Consider the following 24,011-nt stretch of genomic DNA (forward strand, 5'->3'; position numbering starts at 1 on the left):
AAGTGAAGCTTCTATGCAGCAACTTGGATGAATCTCAAAAGCACCATTTCGAGCAAAAGCAATATATACCATATGATTCCATTTACATCATCTTCAAAATCAGGTAAAACCAATCTGTGGTGATAAAAGTGAGAGTAGTGGTTACCCCAGGATTGATAAGTTGTATTGACTGGAAGATAGGAGGGAATTCTCGGGCATGATAGAAGTGTTCCATATTTTGATCTGGATGGTGGTCACACTGGGCTATACATATGTGTCTTAGCCTATTCGGGTCTCTATGACAAAATACCAGAGATGCATAGCTTGTAAACAATGGAAATTTATTTCTCACAGTTGTGGAGGCTGGAAGTCTGAGGTCAGGGTACCAGCATGGTGATGGCCTTCTTCCAAATGGCAGACTTCCTGTGTCTTCACATGGCAGAAGGAGGCAAGGGAGCTCTTTTGGGTTTCTTTTACAATATATCTGCCCTCGTGACTTAATCACCTCCCAGAGGCCCAACCTCAATACCATCACCTGGGGGGTTAGGTTTCAACACATGCATTTTGGGGGACATATTCAAACCAGAGCAATATGTAAAAAAAATTCACAAAACCATACGCTTAAGATTTGTTCATTTTACTCCTAAGTGTAAATTACATTTCAATAATACATTGTTTAAAAAAATCCAAAGTCCTTTCTATGGTCCATAAGGCCCTAGGGATGGTGTCTTCTTTGGCTCCCTCTTTGACTTCATTTCTTGACACTCTTCCCCTTATTAATTTTCCAAACACACTACCTTTCTTCCTGGTCCTCTAACACATCAAGCATGCTGCCACCTTTGCATTGACTCTTCCCTCTGTCTGTAATCTCTGTCCTCAAATATCACCTTTCATTTTATTCAGGTCTTTGGTTCCAGTCACAGTCACAGCTCTCTGGAGAACAGAGCTCCAGGCACGGACTTAAGCACTGTTAGTGCTCTATTTGGGAGGTAAATCCCACACAGCTGGTCACTCAGTATATTTGTTTCCTAGGGCTGTTGTAACAAAGTACCACAAACAGGGTCACCTAAAACAACAGAAATTTGTTGTCTTGCAGCTCTGGAGGCTAGAAATTCAAAATCAAGATGTTGGTAGGGCCATATGCCCTCTGAAACCTGTAGGGGATCCTTCCTCGTTTCTTCTAGCTTCTGGTGTTTGCTGACAATCCTTGGTGTTCCTTGGCTGGTAGATGCATCATTCCAACCTTGGTCTCTGTCATCACATGGCTGTCTTCTCCCTCTGTGTCTCTGTCTTTTCTTCTTATAAAGACATCAATCATATTGGGTTAGGACCTGCCCTGATGACCTCATCTTAACTCAATTACATCTGCAAAGACCCTCTCTCCAATAAGGTACTGGGTTCAAGACTTCAACATATCTTTTGGGGAACACAATCCAAACTACAGCAGTCAGTAAGCACATAGGCTTGGTCACACAGGTCGACTTCCGACAGGCTGTATGGAGAAATCATATATTGGAACAGTTCATCAGAGGGAAAAAGGGAGAGGACGTTTATCTGCCCAGTATCCTCCAATCTCTTGTCTCCCACTGGTCACAATTCACTCAGGGGGAATTAAATCGTCTGCATTTCTGTATTTCATCCTTTAGCCCCATCGGCAGTTGCTCAGGAGACAAAGCCCTGCAGTTTGGTGTTTCAGCTGTTTGGAGAGGAATGGGGAGAGGAGTCAGACATTCTAGACCTGCGGCTAGTGATCCTCAGGCAGGGAAACCACAGGGGTCTGCACGGAGTCTGCAAGACTTTGCTGTGGCAACCAAAGAGGAGCAAGTGGCTGGGGATGAGACAGGTGGTGTACAGACAGGTCCCACACTCTGCTCAGATGTCACCTTCTCAGGGAGGTCTTTTCTGACTACTTTGTATCAAATAGAAGCCCCTTCTCCATCTCTGTACTACCTTATTTTGTCCTTCATCCATAGCCTGTCCCCACTAGACATATATTTATGTGTTAATTTGCTTATATTTATTTTACCCACTACAATATTCCATGCAAGTAGGACATTTGTCTGTTCTCTTCCCTAAGTGCCTAGCATAGTGCCTGGCACATTTGTAGGAGCTCAGTAAATATTTACTGGCTTGAATGACTAGATGAATTAATGGTGTAAAGAAACGAACCTCCTGTTGGGAGGTAACTGAGTGGGTGGCAGTGGGGTTATCTTAGACACAGACACACCTATCACAAACAGGTCAGGGCCTAGCTTCACCTGAGGGGAAGGCTCCATTTCCAGGGTTTAAACTGTGCAGCTCCCAGAGTTGGTGAGGAGCGGCCAGAATCACAGCTGCAAAGCCTCAGGGCCATCAGGAAGAGGAAAGAGCTGACAGAATTGGAATCTCCCTGTTGTGAACTTGGAGAGCTGAAAGTGTGTGGTCCCCCTTGCCCTGCAGAGTCATGGCAGGTAAAGAATCCTGTCTTTGCCTCTTGACTTCTTCTAAGCCTCCTGAGTTATTTTCTGCCTCTGAAACTGAACTAGTACTTCTAATCCAGAAATGCCAGTAAATGTATCTTCTTTAGTAGCACAGCACTACCATATATTTTTTTTTATGTGAAAATTGGGACACCTAAGCAAAAGAGCTCAACTCATTACTTCATTGTCCAGTCAAAATTTTATGTCTCACTTTAAATGACAATTCTCTGTTTACTTCCTTCAAGTTCTGCATGCTTTGGGTTTAATATAATCAATATGATTTTTAGTCATAAACTCATTTCTGTGCTTATTTTCTCTACGGAATCCACTATATAAAGCAATCTATTTTTGAAATATGTTGGAGCCCACATTGGATTACAGATGAAAAGGAGATGGTAACAAATGTTGGGTGGCTGTAATTCACTTGAAATTGTTTTCATGATAATTTTCCCTATTAGTGTGAAAAATGTGTATAATAACAAAGACAGAGATTTTCTGAGTTGAATAATATACTATGCTCCTCTTGCATAATATCAAAAAGCAACAGTAGCTTGTTATTTCACCAAAATAGATATACTCCACTAGAAAATTGGCCTAAGATTAATGCTGTGACATGGTGACATTTTCCTCACCCCAAACTATTTAACCAAGTTCATTACTGCCTCTCTAACCAACTCAACCTGAACAAGTAGCATATAGTACACTTCCACACACAGAGGGACATTTGTTTAGGTAAGGAAGGTTTTGGCTCTGGTGGTGATGAGGGAGCATGGGGCAAGCTGAGGGCAAAGTACAGGCTAACAGCACGCACCCCCGCTGCCCCAGGTGGGATATGTGTGATATTCCTCAGACACTCCTGGATGCCCAAGAACAAGGGAAAGGAAAGAAAGCAAATGGTTGGCTGACAGAGATCACAGTCATGCAGGACAGGAGTCTCCTATCCATAAGTTTATGGATAACTTAGTAAAGTGCAAGAAAAAGGCAATCTTATCCATAGTCTGATCTCTGGAAACCTATCGACTCTGTTTCCAGGAGCCCTAATATCACCCTCATCAAGATGGAAAGGGGTTTAAGTGCTTGCCATGGTGGCATGGGAAACTAAGGCAAGTGAAAAATTAAATTCCCTTATTGCCAACAGCCCGTTGACGAGTCCTTGAAACAGGCAGAGAGACCTCCCTCTAGGAGTGCAGTTGCCTCAATGGTGACACTTTACTAGGGGCAAAAGGGACTCTTGGCTTAACATTATCCTGGACCCCCACTCCCACCCCAGGATCCTGTAAGTTGACTTTAACATATAAAAATTCCTTTAGAAACTTCCTTTATCTCAACTCCCCCAAGATATATGCTGGCAATCATACTCCAAGCTTATGGCTTCCTGATGTGCATCTGAAGGGTCTCATGACTGAGGTTTTACTAAATGGTAATAAATGGCATTTTCCTAACAGCAGCTAGCCACTCAAGGTCCTGGAAACCTTGTTTCCAAAGTGCCTTAGAGACTTACTCTATCCCTAACCCCCTCCCAACCTGAAGGTATATAATCAGCTACCTGTCACAACCCCAATGCAGCTCTTTCTTCCCATGAGTCCTGGCCCCATGCTTTAATAAAATCACCTTTTTGCACCAAAGATGTCTTCAAGAATTCTTTCTTGGCTGTCAACCCTGAAACCCCCACCATCATCCCAAAACCTCATCAGTGGGGTGTTGAACCTGCTCCTTATTTAGGCCAGAGTGATTTGCCTATCAGTGATTTTCACAGTTCTTGATTACAGAGGAACTGTCCCTTCTCAAAACATGGCCAGGTGGAGCATTCAAACTCTTTCATAACCAATTCCCCTTAGGCAGGGGGTTCATATATGAACTAATGCAAATAACTACCAGTTTTCTTTATAGAGGTCAGTATCTTTCTCTATAATACAATTTTACTTCTGGAGCAAAAGACTTTTCTTCTCTTTTAGGACTTGCTTCCGTAACTAAGTCATACATTTTATCTCTGAGTAATATTTTTTTTGAGAAGGTTCATTTTAACTATGTCTCCTGACTATACAATTTACCTTTCTGCAGAAGACTATTACCACACATAGCCTCTTTTTAGGGACTATAAAAACTGACAACTTAAAATTTTACATTAGTTCATCATGAATCTGGAAATTGGAAGGCAGTCACTAGATAATCCCAAGACTATTTTTCCTTGTTTTTCATAATATTCCAATGTTTACTTTAATTCCAGTGCCCCCAAACTGGATATATCTAAAGTGCAATTAAAACTGCATAGCTAATTCCTCTCTAATTGGCTCTTACATGCCATAATGATACATATACCAAAAACAAACAATTCTACTTTTAAAACTCACAAAGAAGCCTAATATGAGGTTCTAAAAATGGGTCATTGTGACTTTGCCTTATCGATAAAATTTTTATATTATCTTCACCAAATTGTTAGCCACTTTCCTATCCCTGCCTATTGTTTTAAGATTTTAATCCAAATACACTCCCCCAAATTGACAAATCTTCCAAGTTTTAAATCAAGACCATGACGCTTGTTTATTATAACCACAAATTGGGCCTCTCCTGATCAGACAGTTTTAATTATGCATTTCTTCTTTAGAAAGCTTATGAGACCACGTGAGCTACACTCTCCTAATGAGTGTGGTATTCCTGTGGTAGTCCTTACAACTCCCAGGTGAATAGCCTTGCCTGGGAAAGGCAATTGTCTTAGTTGAGTAGGCATTAATGTTGAAGGTATGGAAAAGGAAGTTGGCTTGATTCCGTTTTCACTAGCCTATCACAGATGCTAAATTCAAGTTTCACCTGAGGCACCAAACTAGGATAGATATGAAATCCCCAAGTGAGGTGCCAAGATGCAGGCCTTCAATCAAAATACCAAAGAAGACGAAGATCAGCTCCATGAGTCTAAAACTTCTCATCGCAGGAGGAAATAACAGTGTCCAGGAAGTGGAAACTCAAGGAGGATTTCCTAAGGAGTATTTTCTTGGTGAGAGCAAGGCTCCACTTGGTAGGGAAGGCTCCACTGGGCCACTCAGAGAACAGTTCCCTAAAGTCAAGAGCAAGGGGAATTCATGTCTGACTCCAACCCTGGAATCTACAGATCAGGGGAGAGGATTTGTGGATTTCTTGGCAATGGGGGTAAGTGCTGTTGTTAGGACTAGTCTGTGCTTTCAGAGTTTATCGGGGGTGGGGGGAATAGGCACAAATATTTCTATGGACCAGATGTGAGACACATAGGAGAGAACAATCCCGCAGTCCCTATAAGTCCTGCTCAAGAAGACAGCTGGGTATGGGTAGAGGGTAAATTCGGATGCATACAGAAGGAGGCAGTCTGGAGGGGACCTCAGGGAAGCCAGGTCCGAAGGGGGAGCAGGTAGCGAAAACAGTGGCACTTGCCTACACTGAAGGCCCAGCAGGAAGGCTGACCAAGAATATGTGAAATACCCACGAGAGAAAGAGCTGACCTGATACCTTTGTCAGGCCTGGAAAATGTGATGCCAACTGTCCCAGCCAAGGGAGAACTTTCCTTTCCTCCTCTCCTTTTCTCGCCTCCCTTTCCTAACTCTTTGATTCTAGAAGGGTAAAAACTAGCAGCAGGCATTAAGTACAGGCAGAAAGAGCAAGGAAAAAAGAAGCTGACCATATCTTCTTTCCTAAAGGCTGGAACCAGCCTGTGCCAGCTCTAAATGGGGGAGGAGGAGAGAATTCTCCATGAATAAAGATAGAAGTATTTAGTAATATATTGGTTTGGACACTTTAACAGAAAAACTGTAGTACTTTCTATCATCTATAAGTGACCAAAAAGGGCCTGAGTGGCTCAGTCAGCTAAGCAAAGTTTTCCAAAATGTATCCCAAGGACTCCTAATTCCTAAGGATTTTAATAGGGACTCCATAGGGGCACCTGGGTGGCTCAGTCAGTTAAGCATCAGACTCTTGGTTTTGGCTCAGGTCATGATCTCATGGTTCACGGGTTCGAGCCCATGTTGGGCTCTGTGCTGACAGTGCGGAGCCTGCCTGGGATTCTCTCTGTCCTCCTTTCTCTGCCCCTTTCCACCTCCCCGACTTGTGCGCTCTCACTTGCATGTGCACACAATCTCTCTCAAAATAAACTTGAAAAAAAAAAAAGTGACCAAAAAAGCTATATATCCAGTGGCAGAGTAGAATTACCCTACTGAACAAGTCTAAAGCAGAGAGTAAAAACACTAAAATTGCTTTTATTTATTTTTTTAAAGTTGAGGTACATTTGACATATAATATTATATTAGTTTCAAATGCACAACATAATAATTAGATATTATTATGATCACCATAATAAGTGAAATGATCACCACAATAAGTCTAGTTAACATCTATTACCACATATGGTTACAAAAATTTTTTCTTATAATGAATAAAGTTGCTTTCATAATTTCACCCAGAGGTCCTGCTTCTTCAATAAATTGGTTGTATCACCAGCAAGAGTGATGGATATATTTTTATAACCCACCTTCCAGTGAGGTAGCTAAAACAGGGTGAATCAGATTCTCCCTATACACAAATATGGCGATGTCTAATGAATGTCTAATCTATAATAGAATTCCCAGGACTGGGAAAATGTGAGGCCTTATTGTGCTTCTGTCACTGTGCTATTGATCTCTATATTATAATATGAAGAATGACAGAGCCATGTAAGCATAGAGTGAATGGAGAAAAGATTGTGAGACCAAGTCTAAAATTCAGGAAACTTTAGTGTTTCTCATAGAGGCAGACGCATCCTTTATATCTCACACAGCCAAAATGCATAATTAACAGATGCCAAGGCCCTTTAGTATAACAGATCTCAATTGATTGTCACCAGGTTCCCATGAAATGCAGAGGGCATTTCAGATAATAGATGCTATTTATCTGCATTATACAGAAAGTAATAACTGTAATATAATATAGATAATATTATATAATACAACAATAACAACAACAACAAAACAACAACAACAACAACAATAATGGCTAGCAGTTATTGAGGATGCATTATGTACCTGGAACTTATGCTAAATTTCCTATAACCATCATATTCATGTATAATTCCATTAATGTCTCCACTTTACTGATGATGAAACAAGGTCTTAGGCTAAGTAATTCACTTAAGGTCAAACTGTAGAGGATGGAACTGCAACTTAATCTCAACCGTTTCTTAAATTCCTAACCCTGAACCTCTGCTCAGATGAACAAAATGGAACTTGGACATTAAGTAACTCATTCAAAGTTCTACAATTAGTAGTCACTGGCATTAACGAACTTGGGTCTTGTAACCTATCCTTATCTCATTGGAGATCTTCAATGAAGATCTCAGCTCTCTCATAGAGAAAGAATTCACTAACCTATAGGAAGGAGATTAAACAAATATTTTTTGCCAATGAAAAAACAGGCCTCAAAGGAAGATACTTTAGGTAAATTATATCTATACATTAGAATATTTTGTAGCTCTTAATTTAATGAAGATCATTTTAAACATGTAAAGCACTTTTCCATTCCAAATAGAAAAAGTTACATAAAATACTAATGCTTTCAAATTTGTATGAATGCATGTATCTATATACATATGCAGTTGACCCTTGCATACCTTGGGTTTGAACTGCAGGGGGTCCACTTACATGTGGATTTATTTTGATCAATATGGACAGTACAGTAAATGTACTTTCTCTTCCTTATGATCTTCTCAGTAATATTTTATTTCCTGAAGCTTACTTTATTCTAAGAATATAGTGCACAATACATATACATAACGAGGATTAGGGGACTGATGTTGATAAGGCTTCTGGTCAACAGTAGATTATTAGTAGTAAAGTTTTGGGGGGAGTCAAAATTATATGCAGATTTGACTGCATGGAGGTGGGGATGGTGGGGAGGCAGTGGTGGGAGGCTGAAGGTGTGTGTGGTGTGTATATCAGCGCCCCTAATCCTGAAGCGATTCAAGGGTCAACTGTACACGTAATTGAATGTAAGTAGCTAGTTATATGCATGTTTTTATGGGTGTATATTTGATTGTATCTTTTTCAAATGGGAAATTAAGAATAAAATGCACTAAAGTATTAGAGATAAATTATTATCTCTAGGTGGTGGAATTATGGGTAGCTTTTACTTTTTCTCCTGTACTTTATTTTCCTCCAAAAGATCAATACATGTTCTTTTTTAGTTCTCCTACCAGATGGGTTTATTATTTTATTATTATTATTATTTGCTTTTCCAGTTTTATTTGAGATATAATTTGCATACCATAAAATTATCTCATTAAAAAAAAGTGTTTTTTTTTTACATTCATTTATTTTTGATAGAGAGAGAGAGACAGAGCACAAGTGGGGAAGGCGCAGAGAGAGAAGGAGACACAGGATCCGAAGCAGGCTCCAGGCTCCGAGCTGTCAGCAAAGAGCCCGACCCGGGGCTGTGAGATCATGACCTGAGCTGAAGTCGGACACTTAACCGACTGAGCCACCCAGGTGCCCCAAAATTCGCTCATTTAAATACACCAATGATATTGTTAAATTTACAGAGTTGTGCATTCATCACAACAAGCCAATTTTAGCACATTTCCAACACTCCAAGATTTCTTGGGCCCATTTGCAGTCACTCCCCATTCCCACTCTCCAGACCTAGGCAATCCCTAATCTACTTTCTGTTTCGATAGACTTGCCTTTTCTGCACATTTTATCTAAATGGAATCATACCATATGTGGTCTTTTTAGTCTGGCTTGATTTACATTCTTTTAAAGAAAGAAAAAGAATAAATATTCTCTGGTTCTTTGCCTTTTGCATCAAAACCAAAGAAAATCCCTTACTTTCTTCCTCTTCATAATAGCATAATCATGTTACAACATCTTCTTTACCTCCGTAGTTCTTGACTCAAATCCCTTTTAGACACTAAGAGTAAGTTGTAGAACAGTGAACTTATTCCAGATATTTCAAGGGTCTCTCCTATCCTTGTTTCTCACAAGTTTTCTTATTTCTTTATATTAAAAAAAATATAACTATTTTATTCTTATCACCTGGGCAGTCATTTTTTACTTGCCTTCTACTCTTGATTCTTTTGACCAAACCAGTGACTCCATCTCTGAAGTGCAAGGGCTTTGGAATCAGACCTGGGTCTGGTTCAGGAACCCCCAGTCCTGAGAGGCCAGTAGCTGGGCTCTCAAGAGCAAGTTATCAATCTTTCCTGAGGCTCAGTGTCCTTGTCCTGGTGAGTACATTGGAGTTACTGGTACCTACGACCACAGCTAAATGGGAACATAAGAGGGCTCTGGGTAAGCCAATGATTGCTGGTACTCCTTTGAAAGAATATTTTTTAAATAATTCTTCAACGTGTATTTTGAGGAAAGACAGGGTTTCCATAGAGCGAAACAGATGCCTTGCAGTTCATTAGACCTATGCTCCTTAGAATTCACATTTGACTTCTTGGGCTCTCATTGCCATGTCAAGTAGCTCATCAGGGTTCTTTTAACCCAAACAACACTCTCCCTCAAAGAACTGATAAATATAATTTTCTATGTTTCATTTTCCAAGATTTTTGTCCCTTCTTGTGGAGTAGTGGCCTGGGCAGCTTTCCTTCTGACTTGGCTTCATAGAATGTTTGGAAGATTAAATGGGATAACACTTGTGGGAGATCTCTGCATAGCTTGTGACACCAACGGATATTCAATAAATGGTGACTCTTAGTATTATGGCCAAAAACCATGTCAACTCTGAGATTCTGGTAATGGAACATCAGATGCAGTCATTTTTTCCTCTAGCTCCTTACATTTATTCTTGAGTAAAGGCATTTTGAGAGAGCATTTGGTAACCTTGAAATGTTCTCAAGAGCTCTTTATAAACAAATCTTAATAAATATGAGACCCATTTCCTCCCTCATACCTCTATCAGAAAGAAAAGCAGCAACAGAAATGCCTTTGCTACTCTTTGTATGGCGTAACATTTTAAATAGTACTTACCTAAAACATGATAGAAATGGATGGAGGTCAGCTGGGGACAAGCACCAAGCAGGGAGGTGTTGCTGAGAGAATGGGGTGGCAGGTCTGAAACCAGATCCTGGCTATCGAGCAGAGGGAAAACAGCAAAGTCTTTGGAGGAGTTTTATTAGGATAAAAGCATCCCAGAATGCACCTGCTGTTTCATTCTCCAGTCTCCTTGAACCTCCTTTGAGCAGGGGAGTAAGGGCAGGGCAGGAGAGAAAAAAACCAAAGTGAGGTTAGCAGTGGTATGTCTCTTTTCCCATGATCTGTTCCTAAAGGTACAGCATAAATATCAAAACAGGGTTTGGTAGTAGTCCGAAAGATTTAACTTGTCCCCAAATTCCTAAATAACGATTAGAGCTTAGTTTGATTTTTGGGCTGAACGTAACCAAACAACTTCTAGGCATAACATTTGTTGTGCACTCCTACCAGGGACAGGATGAAGTGACCACCTACCCATTCAGCACTCCAGCCAAGGAAAGGGCCGGCACGTGGGGCCAACCATGCAAGTTTGCCCACTTGCCTTGGGATCTTGGCTCCCAGACCCCAAACCTCAGTTCTGCTTGTGGCTCCACTACTCCCCACTCTTAACTGTGTTTCTTCTCTCCATGCAGGTGATGGAGGCCCAAGCAGGTCCCAGGTTCAAGGCCAGAGACTTTGGCTAGGCATCCCCTCAGTCACCGCTGGTGACCCTTCTGGCCCACTGGCTGCCCGCCCCCCCCCCCCCCCCCCATCCTGCTTCCAACATGCCTTCACTGCTTCTCCATTCCATCCCAGCTCTTCCTCACCCTTCAGGACAAACTGTCCCCTGGACTCCACACTTGGTGACTACCGTGGGTGCTCCGGCCCTAAGCCATGATAACCTTCCTCTTCATCCCTTTTGAAAGGGGAAACGGGAAAGGTGAGCAAGAAACCGCCAGCAAGTTTCGACCACGGCCGAGGAAGACTAATGGGTTTCTAAGGAAACAGGGAGGCAGCAGCCATTTTAGTGGCATTCGCTGTATGAAAAATATATACACTGACATTCACCCCCGCCCCCTCCTCCTCCCCCTCCCCCCTCCCCACCCGTGGCGCCTTCGCTCCGTCCGCGCTTCCGAGGCCCAGGTCTCCCCGAGACGTGCGGCCACCTGTCGCAGGTGGCCGGCCACGCTGGGTCGCCCCGAGCCGCCCTCCCCGCAGCGGGCGGGACCGCGGGACTGCCCACCCCCGGCGCCGCAGTGCAGCTGCGGGCAGACGGCTCGGGCCCTCCCGGTCCCCGCGTCCCGCCCCTCGAGTCCCCTCCCCCGCCGGCCCCCCGCCCCGCAGGCCGCGGGAGCCCGCTGGGAGGGCGGGCCCGTCGCCGGCGCGCTGGTCGCGAGACGGGCCGGGAGGAGCGGGTCGGCGCCGCGGGCTGGGCGGAGGCGGAGGCAGAGCGAGCGCGGGAGGTCGCCGCAGCCGGGGACACCGCGCGCCGCTGCCCAACATGGTCGCTGCGCACGCCGCCCATTCTTCCTCCTCAGCCGAGTGGATCGCCTGCCTGGATAAAAGGTAGCTCGGGTCCCCCCCGCCCCCCAAGCCGGGCTGGGGCTCGGCGGCGCCGCCCCTGCCCCTCACCTGGGCGCAGCGCGGGGGAGGGAGCTGAGAGGGGCCGCGTCCCGGCCGGGGGAGGGGGGCTCACCCAGACCCACCCCCCCCGCCTCCCGTGGGCGCGCGCCACCCGCACGAGATTCTTCCACGTGGTGGAGACAAGGCGGCGCAGTGGGGTGCGGGGGCAGCGCCAGCCGCTCCGGGCCCCCCTCGCCCGGCCCTCCTTCACCTTCTCCTCGCCCCCCCCCCCCACCCCACCCCGCGCGCGCCCACCCGCCGGCCCGCCGCTGCAGGCTGCGCTCGTGGGTGGGGGGCGATTTCCCCTCGGCCTCACGGGACGGCAGGATAGCTCCGTACCTTTCTTCTTGCTGTTCAGACCGTAGGGGTACATGTAATTTAAGTTTTAAGGAGGGGTGAGGGGAAGGGCAGGTGCGGAGTAACATTCCTTTTTTGTCCCCGAAAGCAAAGTGTGAGGGACCCAGCGGAGCTGTCAAGCAAGTGCCTCGTTGAAATTCTCAGCTCCTGCCCCCGCAGTCGCTTGCTCAAGGTCTGTGTTAGGAAGGTCACGCGGGAGACCGCTTTCCCCGGAGTGCCTGCGTCTCGGGGGGGAAAGACCCTGACTCTGAAAAATTAAAATCACAAAGCATCCTTAACTCCTGACGACAGCTCTACAGAAGGAGGGTGTCCCCGTGTAACAACTGCGGACTGGAATTGTTTCCAGGCTCTGACAGCATAATTCTCTGTTTGTCCAGATTGTGGGTTTAGCAGTAAACAGTACGCAGTATGTTAGCAATTATTCTTTATTACCCTGATTAAAAGGTGATGCCTCTGAACTTTTAAGAACTGAGCAGAGAGATCTTGCAGAGTGAACTGCCTCTGAATTTTCGGGTTTGATGCGGCAGGGCAGTGATTCATGTCTTGCAGCTATCTGCATGACATCTCTATTTGCATTTGTGTGAAATATTTTGGGCTCTGCCATATTGAAATTTTTTACAATTAGCAGATTCCTAACCAGATCAAACTTGAAAATCTTAAATGTGACATGCTCTGAATACTTTACTATTACAGGCCTTTGTTGAAAAAAATTAAGTAATTTGAGAAAAGCTAAATGTGGCTCATTTGAAAAATTAATATATCTGAGAAATAATCTTTACTTTCAATTACCACACAGTAGCAAGATTTTTTGGCAGACAGTGCCCTATTTACTCGAAAATGATATGTACTAATATTAGAAGAATTGCTTGCAATAAATAGTAAGAGAATTGAAGTGATGGTTAAATCATACAGAATTATGTAGAGGAACTGAGAGCATATTTAAGTGAAGAGGCTGCTAATGTGATAAGTAATCTAAATTTAATAGTTTAGGAAAGATGAATTATAAAAGAAGAGAAAATCAAGCTCTTGTACTTGACCTATAAATAGTAGTGCTTCCTCACCAGTGAATTTTTTTAGATAATAGATTACATATTTCTATTTTCAGAAATGCGTGGCATGCCTTTTCTGAACAGTCCGCAATTCACTGGAAATCCTTTAGTCAATAAGTACTTATGGCAGAATCATAGAGCAATACTAACACAAGTGGGGTGTATTTGACTCTGTCGTTTCATAATGTGGATCTGCCCAAATGATTTTGCTTAGAATATATTTTTAGAACATAGAGCCACAATCTAATGCCACCACCATTCACAGTATGGGAAAAAACCTACCAAAGGTGGGGGGAAAAAAATAAACCTCCACAAATACTGAGCCTAGCATTCATGGAGTATGGGAGAGTGGATAGATCAATAAATAAGTTAAGGGTTTTAGGCCCAGACTGTCACCAGCTCTGATCTTGGAGATATCACTTTTACTTCCCTGAGTGTCTGAAAAATGAGGATAGAACTGTCTTACCAGGGATTAGTGGATCAAATAACAATAACAAATGGTGAAAGTAGTACTTTGAAAACTGGGAAGTGCCATGTAAATATTTTATTTTGTGGTGTCAAGATAACCTTGCATTTTTCTGTAGTGTTGATGCTAGAATTCCTTTAAAGAACAGATAGGAGTGGCAATCTCATTCTAAGAGGGCCTTGGGGTACTTGTTCTGAAGTTGCATTTTTACTTAGATTGTTAATTTTGTGGGGGAGGAGGAAGATTAAGGGTGCTGATGGAAGTTGGGAAACTGCCCTCAGTATTTCTGAGAAATGCAATCATGATACCTTATTCCAGGTACTGTGGGGCTGTGTGGGAGGGTGGTGAGGGCGGGGGGGGGGGGGGGGGGGGGGGGGGGGGGGGGGGAAGATGAGTTGCCATTGACTTGGGGGATGGGTGGCCAGAATGGGATAGCTACATAAACAACTAACCACAATGCAATGGTAAGTGCTTTAATGGAGATGTATGAAATGCTTTGGGAATGCCAAGGAGACAGTTATCAGCTCTGCTTGGCAGGGATGCTTTCTACAGGTTCTTGCCTGGACCTTGGAGGTTGAGGGAAATTTTATCAGGCAGAGAATTTGGGGAGGGCATGCCAAGTAGAGGGAGCAGTGTGAACAAAGACACACAGGTGTGGCACATACATATGCTAATTTCTTCCCAGCCACAAATTCCTTTTGGAACCAAATCGAGAGCATAGGAATGTGTGCTCTATTTTTCTAAAACTTGCAATCACAGACATTTTTAAACATAAAACACACACAAAAAAGAAGGAATGGTACAATGAACCCCTATGTACTATTTGGGGATATGATGCTGGGGGACCTTTTCCATAGCTGCAAAATGTAGTTTGGGTATATGCATCATGCAAGTGACACCTGTTGTAGAGAGCTAGAAAAAGAGGGACCCAGGGGTTAGAAATAAAAAAGAGGAGCTAAAGGAAAAAGTGCCTGAGTAAAGAAGTACACAAGACAAGTTGAAACAAACAAAACAAGGAAAATAAAGCCTTAGAAGTGTTTTTAGACACACCTAGAAAGTTGTCATAGGCAGACAATGCTATAATAACTTGTATGTGGGGAGGGGGTTGAAAAATATATAGATACATGCATTAAAGAAAAAAATCCAAAGCTTTTAATGTATCAACTGTCCAAGTTCTTGGACTATGGTGGGACCGAGGAGATGAGATTGTACAAATACTAATCTGACAATGAGGAAGACATTTGAACATTTGGATGGATAAAAGCCATTGAAAAAAGTCTCAGCAGACATACCGTTAAGCAAAACAAACTTATTATTTCATTGATCTTACATTATTGATCTTACATTATTTTTCATTGATCTTACATTATTTTTCATTGATCTTACATTATTTCATTGATCTTACAATTTTTTTCTAAGCAGGGAAGGTAATTAGAAATGTATTACATAAAAAAACAAAGAAATGTATTACATACTACCCCCTATTTGGGATTTAGGATATGTACAGTATCTGTGTGTGTTTGTGTGTGTGTGTGTATGTGTGTGTGCATGCATACATGTGCGTGCTCTGTGTGCTGACCATTGTTTAATTTTACTGAAAATATTTTTCCCATAAGAATTTAACTTTGCCACCTATGAACTTAAGACCCATTTATAGGTCATAATTCTTATGGTTGGTAAGGCGGTATTTCAAAGATACCACACGTAACTCACAGATGTATAGTGAATCACTGCCGGTATTCATTGCTATGGAGCAGGGGAAGATCTACCAGCTGTCAGTGCGTCTCCTGAGCTAAGAATGGGTTTTACATTTCTGAATGGTTGGAAATAAACCAAAAAAAGATTACTGTTTTGTGACCCATTAAATTTATATGAAATTCAAATTTCCATGTCCACGAACAAAGTTTTATTGGAACACAGCCACACTCATTTGGTTAACATGTTGTCCACGGCTGCTTTCACGCCACAGTGGCAGATTTGAGTAGCTGCCGTGGAGACTGTGTGACCACAGAGTTTAAAGTATTTACTGTGTGGATCTTTGAAGAAAAAGTTTGCCGTGTCCTGTTACAGATGAAAGAATCTGGCTGATTGACCGAGAAATCACTGGAGATGAGAGAAATTGTCTCCCTCTGGGAAGGAGTTCATAATATTCTGGTTTCTCATTCTTCAGTTAGAAATGTAGCTTGGAGGGACATCCTCAGTTGATGGGCTTATTTGAGGACTGCCGGTGATCACAGGCCAAAGTAGGAAATGAAGTCAACATAGTAAAATCATTGATGTTTCATTTTAAAAACTGCTTCCTATACAGTGTCTATTGCATCTGACTTAATCCCCAAATAGATGTTAACTATTTTGGTGTGATTGAATGAAAGGGGAAGAAATCAAGGAACAAATCTGTTAAAAAACCAAAATGCTTTGAGGCCTGCATGGTGAAAGAGGATGACTCAGAATCAAAGAAGCGGCAGACATGGTCCCACCCCTAAGGAATACTGAAGATCAAAGAAGCACCCAGAGAAAAAGGCTATCACTGGGGAAGGCTGGTGTCGACCCAGACCCAGGCACACCCTAAAGCGGATGACATTACCCTGATGAATTCTCAGGGATTGGGCTGGTTTTGCAATCTCAGATTCCTAATTTGTCAGCACATCAAAAATTAGTACATTTTTTTTCCAGGGACATATACAAAGGTATGAAAATCTCAGGTACTGTAAAAATCAGAGAGACCGTTCATTAATTTGAAAATGAGATCAAAGAGGTGGACACTCACCCCCTGTGGCTGATGTACTCCTTCTGTAGGCAAGCTGTGTGGGAGATCCACTTGTTCCAGAAGCCCATGTTGTACCTTTATAGAGAGAAGCAAAGCTGCCAGGAGATCAGGACGCTTACAACTTCTGGCCAGCTCATTCTCTTCCTAGAGTGACAGAGCCTGGGAATTGAATTATAATCAGAAGACAGTTCTGGGAATCCTTCAGGACAGCTTGGCTGTCACCTCTTCCAGTTAGATGACCATTACGTGTGCTCCCATAGCACACTTTGTCCAACACTGTAATATCGTAAGTCAGACTCCATCACAATTTCCTATTTACTTCACTTATGCATCCCTCGATATCAGTTTCTGTATTTCACTCATCGTTTTATCTTCAGTTTCACTGCAACACCGTGACTGTAGAAGGTGCTTATGGGATGAAGGTGAGATTGCTAAATGCATCCTCCTCCTCAGGGATGGAGTAGACTCTGCAACCTTGCAAGCAAGTCCTTGCACCAGCTTCCTTTGCCTTAGAAAAGGCTTGGGTGGGCACCATGGGCATCTGTCTCTGCCGTAACTTCTGTGTTTTCTTGGCAGATGTGACTACTTTAAAAAAAAATTGACATTGTGTAGCTCTATTCTGATCTATTATTGGAAAAGGTTATTATGGAAAATTTCAAAATATACAAAAAGAAGAGAAAATAGTATGTTTCTCTTATATAGCCCCTTGCCCTTCTGATAATTATCAACACACAGCCAACCTTGTTTTAGTTATACCCCCGTTCATCCCCCAATATCCCCAGAATTATTTTGGTTCAAGTACCAGAACATAGTTTATCTGTAATTCTTTTAGTGTGTATCTAAAAGGTAAGAACTCCTTATGAAGCAAACAATACCATTATCACACATTGAAATATTTGACATTAGTTCCCTAAGATAATCAATATCGTCAGTGTTCAAATTTCCCCATTTATCATGTAACTTTTTCTTTCTTGCAATTTGTTTTTATTAGGATCCATGTAGATTCTGTATAGTTGATAATGTCTCTAAGTCTTTTTTTTTTATCATTATTGTTATTTTAGAGAAGGAAAGAGAGAGTGAGTGGGGGAGAGGGGCAGAGGGGGAGAGAGAGAGAGAGAGAGAGAATCCTAAGCAGGCTTCTGTGCTTGGCATGGAGCCTCATGTGGGGCTCAATCCCACAACCCTGGGCTCATGACCTGAGTTGAAATCAAAAGCTGGATGCTCAACCGACTGAGCCATCCAGGTGCCTCTCTAAGTCTTTCTTAATCTCTGGATTCTCTATCTTCCTTTTTTTTTTTTTAATGTTTATTTTTGAGAGAGAGAAAGAGACAGGACGTGAGTGGGGGAGGGCAGAGAGAGAGGGAGACACAATGAGAAGCAGGCTCCAGGCTCCAAGCTGTCAGCACAGCCTGACGCAGGGCTCCAGCTCCTGGGCCACATGATCATGACCTGAGCCTAAGGCCGTTGCTCAACTGACTGATCCACCCAAGGTGCCCCTCTCTCTATCTGCCTTATAATAAGTTTGAAGAAACATTTTTTGAAGTCTGAATTTTAATCATGCCTTCCATGTTGTCTTCTAATATGTCCCTTTATCCCCTGTATATCCCATAAATTGGTGTTTGGATCTAGAACTTGATTGAATTTAGATACGATTCTCTGGCAACAATACTTCACAGAAGTGTTACCTACTTGCAACACGATTGCTTTTCATGATGTTAGTGATATATCATTTTTTAAAGTTTAATGCTTGCTAACTGTCTTATCTGCAACTTCTTGGAGGACATCTCATTATAGCCCCAAATACATGGGAGCACATGGCATATACATGTGGAGCAATTAGAGGAAAACACAACCCATTATGTAATGAGGGTTAAATTCCGTGGTGCTGATTCTACCTGCCCTAGGATTTTCAGAAAGGAAAGGGACAGCCAGAGCTTGACTCATATTGGAGGCACATGAATGGATGGTGTGCCCATGGAGCAGTGGGCCTGGAGAAGGGTGCCCAGTCCATCACACTCATGGCCCTGCAGCCTGGTCTCCTGAACATAACCTGGGAGCCCAAAAGAGTCTTCAGAGGAGGAGTGATGTTCAGCAAAGCAAATTTTGCTTCCTTGTCTTAGTTTGTATTCCCCCAAATAGACTCTGGCTATTCCAATGAGGGCAGGACTGGCAGATTCCTTTTAGTTCAATTTCCTATTAATTTTCTGTGAATTCTTAACATTTAATAGCCCTTACATAGTAGCTGTCAACCCCCCACCCCCCATCCCGTACCACCTTTCCAACCTAAGGCAGCTAGTTTTCCTTTAGTCAGATTTAAATCCCTCTTCATGCATCTTGAATGGTGGCAGTGAAGAGTGAGTTTTCCCTCCAGTACCTCCAATTCACAGATGAGGGAAAGAGAGAAGGGAAGAGGAGAGACTGCTTGGGGAGTACTGAGAGACTAGGGAAGGAGAAAGAGGATGGAAGTAACTGGGTGGGGAGGATGACAGAGAAGGACCCAGACAAACATGAAAGCAAACAGTCGGACTGGCTGGAGAGGAGGCACCTGGTTACTGTGTTTACTCAGTTGCTTCCATGCACATCTGCTTCCTTCCCCTGTACAAAAAGAGAAACAAAGTGCTGTTATTACCCTCTTTTCTCTTCATACATACTCTTTCCTGGAGTACTTTTCCATGTCCTGTGCTTTAACTATGTAGATTCCTTAAACCCTGTATCTTTGGTTTATCTTCTAGACCAGATACATTTTTGTCTCTCCATTGGATATTCCCACATTAATACCCCATTTATATTTAGGGGCAGACATTGTTTGTCTTCACCTACCTCTGCTATAGGGGTTGGAAAAACAAACTATGTACTTTCCTAACTACCCTAGAGGCTAGGTGACTATGTGACACAGTTCTGGCCAATGGGGCATAGCAGAGTTCTACTAGAGGCTTCTAGGAAAGATTTTGCTTTATCGATAAAAGACACAGGTGTATTTGATACCCCCATTCTTCTTTTTATCTGGAATTATGACCCAAGGCCTTGGCCTTTGGCAACCATATTGTAATCCCAGAAGGAAGGCCAGGAGAAACACACATTCTAGTTCTGACTTTGTTCAGCTACTAAGTTTAGGTTAATCATTCTGATTTTTTTATTTTGTTAGGAAAAAAATCCCTGTTTTCATAAACCACTCTTTGTTAGGTTTCCTATTATTTGCTGTCAAAACTATGCCTAACCAAACAAGTTGATACTCAATTTGTCTCAAATGGTCTTCATCTTCCTTAGCCTTCTACTCCATTGGTTTCTCCTCCTTACTCCTATTTTATTGACACTACTCTAATTCTCAAAACTTTGACCTTTCCTGTGGCCCTTTTTACCTCCAACCAGACGCCACTTCTTCTCTTGGCCTTTATATTCTACTATGTTATTTCAGGGCCTCATCATCTGGATCTGGATCTGGATCCTCTCATTGTTTCTCTCTTCCAATTTGGAACATGTGATATATTCAAATCAGCTTTATTTTAGGGTCAGCCAGATCTGTATTCAAATTCTGTCACTCTCATCTTAGCCATGTGATCTTAGTTAAATTATTAATCTTTCTGAACTTCTGTTTCCAAATCATTAAATTAGATTACGAAGACCAAGTATATGGTATGTTGAGGTTTGTGGGCTAATGCAAGTAGAGCTCCTGGTCCTCTCTAAGTAGAGAGCATAGTATAGGGGTTAAGAGTTTGGGAACCATTCTAGTTTTGATTTTTTTTTTAAGTTTATATATTTATTTTGAGAGAGAGAGAGAGATAGTGCACAGGATGGGACAGAGAGAGAGGGAGAGAGAGAATCCCAAGCAGTCTCCACGCAGAATCTGATGCAGGGCTCACACTCACAAGCCATGAGATCATGACCTGAGCCAAAATCAAGAGTTGGATGCTTAACCAACTGAGCTATCCAGGCACCCCTCTAGTTTTGATTTTATTAGTGGTGTAATGTTAGGCAAGTTATTCAATCTAGCAGTTGTTTTATAGATTCCTCAGGATTTTCTATATAGACAGTCTTGTTATCTGTGAATACTGGAAATTTTACTTATTTTTTCTGATCTTTATGTCTTTTATCATTTACTTTTCTTGCCTTATTGCATTGGCTAGGATTTCCAGGACAAAGTTGAACAGAGGGTTGCGAATGAACTTCCTTGAATCAGGAAATACTCCTTTTTCTTCTATTTTTTTCTTTCCTCTATTTTAAAAAGAGATTATGCAATGTTGATGTTATTTCTTTTAAAATGTTTTATAGATATCATCTGGCCAAGAGTTCTCCTTGTGGGAAGTTTTTGTTTTTTGTTTTTTTTAATTTTTATTTTAGAGACAGAGAGATTGCAAGTGGGGAAGAGGGACAGAGGGGGAGGGAGAGAGAGAGAATCCCAAGCAGGCTCCACACTTAGTGCAGAGCCGAACATGGGGCTTGATCCCACAACCCTGGGATCATGACATGAGCCAAAATCAAGAGTCAGATGCTCAACTGACTGAGCCACCCAGAAACTAGCCCTAGAGAGGGCCAGTCAGAGTTTCTGTTTCATCTTGTATCAGTTTTGATGAGTTGTTTCAAGGAATTTATATGACAATGTCAGATAGCAATAAGAGCAGCAAAGGAAAACAAAGCAGAGGAAACTTAGGTGTAATGTTATTTTACAGAGGGTGGTGAGGTCTTTCTGAAAAAGCATCTGATCCAAGACCTTGAATGAACTGAGAGGCCACCTAGTATGAATTTAAATCAGTGTAATCCACGCTTTACCAAATAGGTGAGTGAGGTATTTTAGTGCCTGTGATAAGGGCACAAGCTGAATAAATATGATACTACTATTTTATTTGGTAATGAGGCCTTATTTTGAGAAAGTGTCTTATATAGTATGTTAGTGTCTATAGTAGTATTTTGGTATTATACAGAAGCAGTATATGCCACAGATAAAGATAATTTCAGAAAATGGTGAAAGGGATAAATTTTCAAATTTTGGTTTATCCTTTAAATATTATTATTTTGGGGTGCGTGGGTGGTGCAGTCGGTTAAGCGTCCGACTTCAGCCAGGTCACGATCTCGCGGTCCGTGAGTTCGAGCCCCGCGTCGGGCTCTGGGCTGATGGCTCAGAGCCTGGAGCCTGTTTCCGTTTCTGTGTCTCCCTCTCTCTCTGTCCCAAAAATAAATAAACGTTGAAAAAAAAATTAAAAAAATAAAAATAAAAAAATATTATTATTTAAAGCTATTTGAAATACTGTCCATTTTAGGTATTTTTTTAAATAATAATTTTTGAGGAAAAAGAAACTACCCCAGGAGAACTGATGAATGTAATATGGATCAGGAAAAATATGATTATTTAAATGAGGTTAAAAGGATATTGGGGGTTCCTGGGTGCCTCAGTTGGGTAAGTGTCCGACTCTTGACTTCTGCTCAGGTCATGATCTCATGGTTCGTGGGATTGAGCCCTGCATTGGGCTCTGCACTGACAGCACGGAGCCTGCTTGGGATTCTCTCTCCCTCCCCCTCTGCCTTTCCCTGGCTTGTGCATGCCCTCTCTTTCTCTTTCTCTAAAAAAAAAAAACAACAAAAAACAAAAAACCTTAAAAAAAGGATATTGTGTATGTGCTTTTGACTGGATGCTGACATTTGACTGATAGGGTATCAACATCCCCATCCTAGTGATAAGAGTTTTGGGTTTCATAGTTAGCCGGTTTAGTTTTATCAGTGATGAATTTGTGTGGTACCTCTGTGGGGTCAGTGCTGTTTAAAACAGGCCTCTCAGATAACTATACCAGAGCAAGAAAATGGTCCTGGGTATTTAGAAATCCCAACAGTTTCTCGTCTTGAGGATTTGTTTGCTATCTTAAACAACTCTTCTGTCATTATTCCACCATCTGCCTTTTGATAATGTTTCTTTATTGAATTCTTATCATATTTTTTTCATCAACTAATTAAGTGATATGGTAATATGTTTGTAAATTTTTTCTTGTCAAAAATTGAAGACAATTTGAAAATAGTCTCTGTGGTGATGCAGTGGACTCATAAATATTCCCTGATGGTATTTAAAGACCTGATTTGTAGAGTTAGAACTATCCAGTCAGTAACCAGGTTTTACATTTTACTTACTGAAAACAATTCAAATACTTAGACCAGGAGTCTCTGTTTAATTATCCAGATCATCAGAGCATAGACAGGAGAGCCCTCTATTGATACAAAAAGGTGCAATTACAGAAAAATAGCAAGGAGATCATATAACAAGGCAGCTATGTGTAGAAGGCAGACTTCTGAAGCATGGCCAGACCTGGATGCCAACTGGTTGAATGGGAGTACAATTTTATTGTGCTTTTTTATATCCTCGTGCTGTAACTGTACATTATCAGCTTGTGAATGCACCTTATCTTTTCCTCAATTGAATTTCACAGTATCTCTGTTGCTTTGCTTCCTACCTTTTCAGTACTTCTTTGGATATTTATCTTAACGGCTTTACAGGTTCATTTTAGAACTCAACATTCAACAAATTATGCATCATCACTTTTAGGGAAAGAGTGTAAGTATTAGGGAGAAGGGAGAGTGAGGAGTAATAAAATAAGACAATAGGATGGAATGATTTTTAAAATGCAGGAAAGTATTTTAATAAGTGGAATAGCATTTGAATCTATTTCTTTTGAATTGACACAAGCAACCTAGGCATAAAGTTGATGTGGTGTGCTCAATTGTACTTATTTCTATGATTACATAGATCTCACGGTTTATAAGTTTGAGCCCCGCATTGGGCTCTGTGCTGACAGCATGGAGCCTGCTTTGGATCCTCTGTCCCCCCTCTCTCTGCCCCTCCCCCATGCTCTGTCTCTCTCAAAAATAAATAAACATTAAAAAAAAAAAAAGAGGGGCGCCTGGGTGGCGCAGTCGGTTAAGCGTCCGACTTCAGCCAGGTCACGATCTCGCAGTCTGTGAGTTCAAGCCCCCCGTCAGGCTCTGGGCTGATGGCTCAGAGCCTGGAACCTGTTTCCGATTCTGTGTCTCCCTCTCTCTCTGCCCCTCCCCTGTTCATGCTCTGTCTCTCTCTGTCCCAAAAATAAATAAATGTTGAAAAAAAAATTAAAAAAAAATCAATAAAAGCCCACTGACATTTAGATGCTAAAACAGGTATGTGAGACAGCAGCATAGCTCCTTGGTGTGACATGTGACATGGTTGCTACTGCCTCCATCTCCTTCTCTTTCCTTGGTTTGTGAGAGCTGTTGCTGGCTTGCAGCTGAGAGCTGACAATACACACATCCCCTGCTTCTTCCTGAGAGTGCTCCCAGTTGGCATGCATTAACGTGTCTTTCTTCTTCCCAGAAGAAATTGACAGGAGCTCATGAAATGTAATGTATTAT

At 42.1% G+C, this 24,011-nt stretch overlaps 2 protein-coding genes across 15 annotated transcripts in view; one reads left to right on the forward strand and one right to left on the reverse strand.

The window, feature by feature from the left end:
* Window positions 1–299: 299 nt before the first annotated feature.
* On the reverse strand, window positions 300–12,594 carry LOC109502732 (cuticle collagen 2-like). Of its 10 annotated transcripts, none has more exons than XR_006583297.1 (4): window positions 12,347–12,594; window positions 11,212–11,300; window positions 10,403–10,607; window positions 300–1,471 (listed from the first exon to the last, which is right to left on the reverse strand). XR_006583297.1 is itself a non-coding variant. In XM_045033956.1 (3 exons), the coding sequence occupies exons 1-2, from the start codon at window positions 11,885–11,887 to the stop codon at window positions 11,252–11,254; spliced, it is 309 nt and encodes a 102-aa protein (XP_044889891.1). In that variant the 3' UTR covers window positions 10,403–10,607; window positions 11,212–11,251. The 10 variants fall into 10 exon arrangements, 1 of the variants encoding a protein (XP_044889891.1); XR_002161547.3 differs by lacking the exon at window positions 12,347–12,594 and adding an exon at window positions 11,551–11,667; XR_002161545.3 differs by lacking the exon at window positions 12,347–12,594 and adding an exon at window positions 11,489–11,625.
* RAPGEF4 (Rap guanine nucleotide exchange factor 4) overlaps window positions 11,824–24,011 on the forward strand; it is a 291,293-nt gene continuing 279,105 nt past the window's right edge. For all 5 annotated transcript variants that reach the window (XM_023259461.2, XM_023259462.2, XM_045033954.1 and 2 more), the window contains exon 1: window positions 11,824–11,950. In XM_023259461.2, coding sequence (XP_023115229.1) covers window positions 11,886–11,950 — 65 coding nt within the window. In that variant the 5' untranslated portion in view covers window positions 11,824–11,885. The remainder of the gene's footprint in view (window positions 11,951–24,011) is intronic.

Source organism: Felis catus, chromosome C1, assembly GCF_018350175.1.
Source record: "Felis catus isolate Fca126 chromosome C1, F.catus_Fca126_mat1.0, whole genome shotgun sequence".
NCBI lineage: Eukaryota > Metazoa > Chordata > Mammalia > Carnivora > Felidae > Felis > Felis catus.